This window comes from Echinococcus granulosus (assembly GCF_000524195.1).
Source record: "Echinococcus granulosus chromosome Unknown EG_S00040, whole genome shotgun sequence".
Classification (NCBI taxonomy): domain Eukaryota; kingdom Metazoa; phylum Platyhelminthes; class Cestoda; order Cyclophyllidea; family Taeniidae; genus Echinococcus; species Echinococcus granulosus.
The window spans coordinates 430910-438964 of NW_020170420.1; the positions used below are offsets into that span (position 1 = coordinate 430910).

Genomic DNA, 8055 nt, shown 5'->3' on the forward strand with positions numbered 1-8055 from the left:
GTTGTTTCTACAGAAGCAATTGAATGAGACGTGAAACCTCAAGAACTAAAGCGTCCTGTGTTATCAAGACCTAGACAGAACTCGGATCGGCACATGGGAAGGGATGAAATCGGATGGGAGGGGGGGGGGGGTTAATGTTCCAATTATAGCCGAAGCGACACATATTTGTGACGCTAGTAGTAAACGCATTGATTGAAGTAGGTGAGACATTTCAAAACCCTTTTGCGGATTTTATAAAACCATCCTTTTCAGAATATTTGTTGCCAATGGGGAGGATACTCCCTAATAATCCATAAGCGTCAAAGTGAAGAGCGGGAGGCATTCAAATTCCCATTGCAAAAGCGCCATTATTGGGGTATGATGCAAAAAATACAACCTCACCATGTTAATTTCATGTGAGATTAGTAGGCTAAGATCAGAATCTACGTATGCGTACAAAGAGCCGACATCACGAATGTCCCTCTCCCTTTTCCATTCCCATTCACTCCACCTCCACTTTTCGTGCATCCAAAAAAATGACATTTGTACCTTTATCTGAGAGAAAAAAGCCAGGTCAGGATATTTTGCCATTTAAATGTGTTTGGGTACTTTATGCTTAATGCGATCACAGGAAGTTCGGGGTGTGTATATGCATAAGCTACAATTACCTCCATTACTGTTATCAGGAGGTCAACGCAACCAGAAACACATGACACAGGGATGTCAGGATCAACCCACCCGGACAACTGTTGGTAGAGTGCAAGATGCTGCAGCTGTAACAACAATAACATTAACAGCGGCTCCACCAACAGCAACAACAACAGCGCTGAGACGGATGCATTTTCCAAAAACCGGGTTGCAAGTGTCCGTTTGGCGGCCTGATGTGATGGTCCTGGCCACACAGACAAGTGAGTCATGGGAGATGAAGGTAAATTAAGTAGACATCCCGATTTTCGCCTCGATTAGGAGGTAGGTAACGATTGTGTCCGGGGTGGGGTATCACAGGCAGGGTATTAAATTTTTACTTACGATGTGATCGTGGCTTTATGCTCAACCCAATCTCCTCCTCTGCCTCGTCGTCCTCCGATTTCCACCTCCTCTTCTTCAAGCAAACAAAAGCAAATGTTGTTTCTCATGACAGTGCACAAAAATAAATTCGGGTGGAGCCATTACTTAGTCCTCTCAAGAAAGGCGAGCACTTAGCCATCATTATTTTCTGACAGGTATGTCTAATGGAAACGCGATTGTGAAGCCCCACAGCCCACTTCGAGCTCCTGATAACGCACAACTGTTGGTGGACTTTGGAGGTAAAACAAACGATGAGCATTATTGGGTCCAGAAGAGGCCATAAAAATTCTCTCACCATATGCCAATTTGGACCAGACTTCAAGGTAATATCGCAAGAGAGGATGTCATGCAAATTAATAGATGCCTCTAACCGCCTCCAGCGATGGTCCATTGAATGGACACAACTAAGCCCTCCCAGACAATGATAATACCTGTTTGGCCATTCGTGCGGGAAAAAGGAGGCATACATAGTGGAAAAAATAACAATAAAAGAGAAGCTGAATCCAAGCCAGGAACCATAGTTACCACGGCAGCAAAGCTAGTGCAACGACCACATGCAAAGGGGAAATACGAGTCTCTCTGGAGGTCCGCAAGGTAGAGGTGTCGTAGAGAGGCCACAGTCACAAAGCAGTTCTGTTTCCTCTTCTCCTTCTGGTTACCAAGCGCCGCACTCGCTTGTATGCATGCATGCTTATCCGACCCTCGTAGATATACATACATATGTGGCTAGCTGGCTACTTTCCCCGCTCTTTTTCTCACTCTGTGAATCAATCACACAAACGCACAGGCACAAGCAGGCAGGTAAGAGTGTGCATTCTCTAGACCTCGAGATTCTCCAAAAGGTGCTTCAAAAGAGGCAAGAGGAGGTAAGCAGCAGGCAAGCAAACTTACGACGCATTGGCGAGTCAGTATCTGGGAGTGATAGCAGAAGACAATAAGAGAGGAAAGCGCATTTTGCAAGCACGCAGAATCAAAGAGACACACAGAGGAAAAAAAGAGACAAGTTGAAATAAAAAGCAAATATTACGCGCACGCGTCATGATGCACCAAATTGTGCAGTGGAAAACACGCAAGTAGAGCCACACACGTACCGTAATCGCAGCCACTGCCAGATATGAGATTCTCCTTAGAGACACTCAGTCGTCTCTGATTCTTCACATCCACGAAGAGCTGTGGACAGTCGACGGTGTATTGGAAGTGGCATAGCATTGGATTGTCCCATGCTATTATATTGTGCTCCTGTATCACTATACACACGCGGAGGAGAGAACAAATGGACCGATTTAAATCTAACAGCAACCATATGGATAGTAGCAGGTGGTCCACCCTACCTGTCTACAAAACCTTCTGAAGTTGGCTTGATCTTGTAACATGCAACTGAAGAGTGGCAAAAGGGGCGGCAAAAGACCGACCATAAAAGGTCAAGACGGTTTGAAACTCCAAAAAACCACAGCCGCAGGAAACTCAACTTAGGCACCTAGCATGGGTTGATCGCTTGCTCATAGGACGGGATGATGGGTGGCTAAAGACATGGAATCGTTGTGGCGGACCACGTGGTGGAAGCAGCACTACCATCATTGCTAGCCTCGCTTTTGATGCAAAGGAGGCGTGGAGCCAAAATTCGTGTATGCACATGCAGCACGTGCACACCTGCATGCAAGCACACACGCACCTCGCGCTCACACGCGGGCGCACATGCGGGTATGGGGCTAGACATTTGCATGCTGTCGCCATCATCTTGGGAGGCGACCTCGGGTCGGCGCTGATTTATGCGGTGTCCATTCCCCCTCATATTATTTTGCCTGAAAAACTACAATCTCCCCCCTTCGAGTTCGGTTAGCTTCTGGTTACTGCGGACAGTATAATGGACGCGAAATAGATCCAGGACACGCCATACCACACAATTAGTATTCCTTTGTGCTTATACGGCAAAAATATCGGATTCAAGCTAATACTTAAAAATAGCGTGAAAATAAACTAAAGGTAACCAGACAAAAGCTGTTGGTTTGACGAGTGGACGTTTGAGGCACAAATCTATTACAATAAATCACCAACTCAAGAAATTGTATAAATGCTGTGATAATTACACTTTATTGTATTTGCGGCACAACAAATCTCACCGGCAAGACTACGAAGATCCAAAACTTCCAATCCATGAGTGTAATTTTTGGCATTGCGAGTCACAATTAGGGCTCCATCACCGACATTTCCAACGTGATATGGTACGCGTCCACGAATGATCCGTAATGAGATGAGTGGTATCCGTTTCACCTCATTATTGCCTATATAAACATAGCCGGATACTTCTCGAATTGAATTCAGGAAGGAGAGATCAGGATCACTACCATCCTCTAAGAGAATGCCGTTAGGCGATAAGTATATACCTAGTCGTTTTAAGTTGCACAAAACAAGATTGCCTATAATATGTGTGCACTGAGAATACTGTCTTTTATAGTATGCAAGTAAGGTTTTAGGATTCATCGAGTTGCGGCAATCAATATTCCTGCTTCGACATACTAAACGTCCGTAAATAATGCTGAAAAATATTACTTTTTATATCCTTGTATTCTGGGGCAAGGGATAGCTTAAATGCAAAAATGGCCCCTAAATGTAATTACTAAAAGCAAGAATATACCAGAAAACAATAAAAGGATGAAAGCGTTTGTCCAAATCCGGAGCATCCTAGAAAAGCCACATTACCCTGGACCGGCAGAGTTCAAAACTGCACGTTTACTATGACCCCAAATAGTGGACAAGTTAAACAACACAGAAGTACAGTGATTGACTTCATGTTAGACTTATGCATCGCAAAAGTGAAATTAATCACTGATTGCATAATCTTAATCCAAAATTTCAAACCATTTTCAATCAAGTGCAAGTGAAATACTATTTTCCCCATTTGATGGTGTGATCTCCATCACATATGTTTAAAAAATGTAGAATGATTTATGCCAAGCGTTATTTTCTTGCTGCAAATGCAAAAAAACCTATGTTTGGTCCCTAACCAGCTAACACAATTACCAACAATGAATCCTTGGCGTGGCTTATTTTGGTTTATATTTGGAAAAAAAATGTTTTCAGTCTTTTTGCAATTTTCCATTGACCGTATGAGTTGTTATGCTTTTGTTTACAAACTATTGGTATTTTTCAGTTTAAAATAAACTTAAAACCGTTACTTTAGCATATCGTTGTCAGTTTTATCACCTACGCTAAACCCTTATATACAAAACAGATTACACTGCATCTTGGCTTTGTTTGAAGCATCTTTGCACCAGTTTTAAGCGGGGCATCTTATTTCTTATTTTGCAAATTTTCTGATCCAAATTGTCAGCGAATCGTTGCAGTCGAAGTGTAGATGTAATTCCCCAGCTTTCAGCACCACTTTGCAATATCATTGATTTCTAACTAACCAAGAAAACTGTCTAATCGGATTAATCTGTGATGCGAGAGATGTGTGTAGAAAAATCACCATTATCATCGACTTTTAGTTGATTAACTGCATGAGAATGGAATTGAAAATCAATATTCATTATAAAGCACACGTGTCGCTAATACCAGAGTGAGTCATCACCCTGAGTAGTCGTCGTCTAATGGGGCCGCAATTGCGGTGTGACGGTCTTTGGTGCGACAGACGCTTACGCATTTGTCCCCACTCTCGATCTTAACCTTTTCTGACCCTGACGCCTGACAATGCTGACAACTGTGAATCCGCTATTCTATCACTACACGGATAATAATCAATTTACTACGATACGTAAGTCTGTTTCTTTTTTAATTACCTACAAGTATCACTTTTTAATACCGCTCACTATGAATTCATATTGAGGTGGAAAATTTCGATTTTACTTTTGGTATTTCACTTTACATTTCTGATAATATAAATCCTAACATTAGCCTGATTGAATAATTTTACTTTCCGCTAAGTGGATTTCGGCGCCCGATACCCCACCTTACGACCACCCATGTAGACAAACAAAGATTGGCAAATGAAATCGATAAATTCTAGGTGTGCACCGGAGATGAGCGAAGCTCATATCGACCTCCGGGCATTAAACGTGGGTCTTTTTTACACTCAAAGGCGCCCTTGTAGATCTCACTGGCTACTTCTGCGATTTTGATGTAGAAGAGACGGCAGGACCTTAACTAGCTAAAACCAAATCAAATCGATCAACTATATTGTTGTTTTCTTTTCCCGTATACCCAAAGATTGCGCCTAAAGCCGATTTTATGAGGTGGAAAGGAATGCTTATAAAAGTCAAGGTGAAAGAAATGTCATTTATTGTGATCTAGACGGATCGGGAATGTAAAATATAACTAAAGCTTAAACTATAAATTTAAAAATGTTTTATTCGGAGGCGATGCAGACAGAATTCATGACTGGGTCACAGCGGGAAAAGAAAGGCCGTGATTCCGCCTGGGATCCCCAATTGGTGGCTGGTTAAAACCACTCCAGAAAGTGACAAGATTGACAAGTTCGAAGCGAGTCAGCATATCTTCCAATTTCCATTTTGAAGACTTGGTACAGCCGACTCTGTATCCTGCGTGATCTGGATGGCAAACTCCATCGCTTGCGGATTGGAATGCTGCGCCTGAAATTGTCACTTCTTTGCGACAGAAGAAGTTATCAAGCTAAGCCTTCTATTCCATTTCCAAAATTTTGAATTAACCTGTGTACTTTGGGAGAGAAGATCATGCCCCGTAGTCGGTTAGGACCAGACCATTGAGGGCAGTAAAGGGGATAATCCAAATGGAAGCCGACATTTTGATACATTGAGACTAGTGATTTGAATGACCACCTTCAGTGGGGCAGATCTGAGCTGACAGAATGATTATACATATCACGATTCTCATGGACAAAAACAATCCTGAAAATGCTAACTTGGCTGTAATTGAAACACGGCGATCGGAAGATAACCCTAAAGTCGTGTCTTTGATGTGAAAGAGAAGGGGAATCTTCATTTGCAGAATGTGGATAGAAAAACGTCTCACCCACCCTTCAAATTCTGGAATGTTGCAAAAAATTTCCTTGTTATGTCATTTGTTTCCTACTTTCATCCGCGTGATTAACTAGACCCAAATGGATGTTGATGGGGAGTCTTAGGACTGCCAAAATGTTTTGTCTTCAGTAAGCAGTGTTCTGAGAACGAAGTGATGCCTATCTTTGAAGCGATGTAGAGGAGGGAAGAACAAATCCACCCTCCTTAAACCTTCTTCTTGCATCTGTTTGGGACCATCCACTGCAACTTCTGCCTGGAAGGTGTGGATGTAACCACCACCAGGTTCAAACGATCTTTACTGAAAACTTAATAGAGAGGACAATCAGGAGTGCCGTGTCAATAGACTGGCATCTCTAAGTCGCTTCCAATCACAACAAATCACCGTGCAAACATTGTTGATGGCATGGCATTTTTTGATCAGATCAGAAGGAAGCGGCTAAGGACGTGCATGACAAGACAAGACAGTATAATTGGAAGCCAAATAGTTTTATGCTTCACAATGAATGACTAAATTGGAGTTTCATCAATCCATGACACAAAATTTCTGCACTTCGTCTAGCTAAGGATGAAATCTCTTTGATGGATTTGACGCAACCCACTCACATGTCACTATGGCAAGGCTAATTGGCAGACCGCAGTGCAATAGCCAATTGATATAAATTGACTCAACTAAGTGATTTGCTCATTTCAGATAGTTTATAATGTGGCATTTTGCCCTAAAGTTTACAAATAGATGTCATCGATGTCAGCACTCGATTGGTAGATTCGAAGGTCATGACAACTATGTGTGGCACCACAACGAAAAATTCAATTTACATGATAGTTCGAAGGACATCGAATGGCGTATCCCTTGCAATGACAGTAACAAGGGTCTAGACAGCAATAACTAGCGTTAATTGGGGTATAAGGGTTCCGTATGACCTTCTCAGCATAAAGTCGACAATTTCAAGGCATGCTCGGATAATGAGTAAAACAGACACATCCAAGTCAGGTTAAAACGACACAATTGAGACTCAATAAAAGTGAACTAGAAAAAATTGGTTTTTAAATGATCAAATAGGCGGTATTTGTGTTGCATTGTCCCACAACTAATGCTTGGGGCTACCCATTGCACAGTGCCACAACAACAGAGCGCAGCAGAGGGATCGATAAAGCCAAGGTGCGTGCTAGCCATGAGTGAAGCTCACGCTGTGCCCGGTCCGGGGCTTACACAGGGCAGTGGTGAGGGGTGGTGTGGCTGGCGGTGGTCGATCAATCGATAGGTCCTCGCTTTGACGCACGCAATGCGCATCATTGCCCGGACCAGTCACACTAGGCTGCACCATTCCTCACTTTGCGCCACCGCAGCCTCCTGGGTATGGCGTTCTTCTAGTATCGTTGCAGCGACCTTGACTTTTGAGGCAAAACTACCAGCACACAGACTGCATTTTGTTTTCCACCCTCGATTACCTTTGATTAGTGTGAACTTTTGCCTCAGTCACTCGGTTTTTTTGCTCTCCTTCCTCCTTGACGTGACTATTTGCGATGCCGAAGAAGAGTGGTAAGCCAGTCCAAATCTCAATTATTTTAAATAATTGTAACTATTGTGGTTTGATTTGGTAAGCTTGACTTAAGTTACCTCTGAAGCAGTTTATCCTGTGGTTTCGGCATTTACGATTTTATCAGTAGGGTGTTAGATTTGTTTTAATAAATGTGCGCTCTTTTTTACTTCCATTAAAAATAATTTCGGAAAAGTGTGTTTAAGTTGTAAAGGTGCCGGGACTGGTGGTCTACGGCTTCATTCACTTAAAAAATCTTGTTCCGTAGATTTTCAATCATAGAAATTTGGTGCATGAAGTAGCATATATTTGATTTCACTACTTAGTGGCAAAGAAGGTATGGAGAAACTAATCGTATTACTTAATATGTAAATGCTAAATAGCTTCAACATTTGCATAAAAGTTGAATTGGATGCTGAATTAGACCATTTTGGTAATACAGTACTAATTTTAACTTCAATACTATCGAAGTT

The 8055-nt window shown here is 42.3% G+C and overlaps 1 protein-coding gene across 1 annotated transcript in view; it reads right to left on the reverse strand. All coding sequences in view use genetic code 11, as the record gives it.

Annotated features, from left to right (window-relative positions):
- Nucleotides 1-3728, reverse strand: part of EGR_05468 (Epidermal growth factor receptor) — a gene marked incomplete at both ends in the record, with an annotated part of 42648 nt that extends 38920 nt beyond the window's left edge. Inside the window, 7 exons of the mRNA XM_024494717.1 lie at nucleotides 718-871; nucleotides 1009-1081; nucleotides 2139-2294; nucleotides 3135-3398; nucleotides 3432-3563; nucleotides 3598-3651; nucleotides 3683-3728. Of these exons, the coding sequence (XP_024350902.1) occupies nucleotides 718-871; nucleotides 1009-1081; nucleotides 2139-2294; nucleotides 3135-3398; nucleotides 3432-3563; nucleotides 3598-3651; nucleotides 3683-3728 (879 nt within the window). The remainder of the gene's footprint in view (nucleotides 1-717; nucleotides 872-1008; nucleotides 1082-2138; nucleotides 2295-3134; nucleotides 3399-3431; nucleotides 3564-3597; nucleotides 3652-3682) is intronic.
- Nucleotides 3729-8055: the final 4327 nt, after the last annotated feature.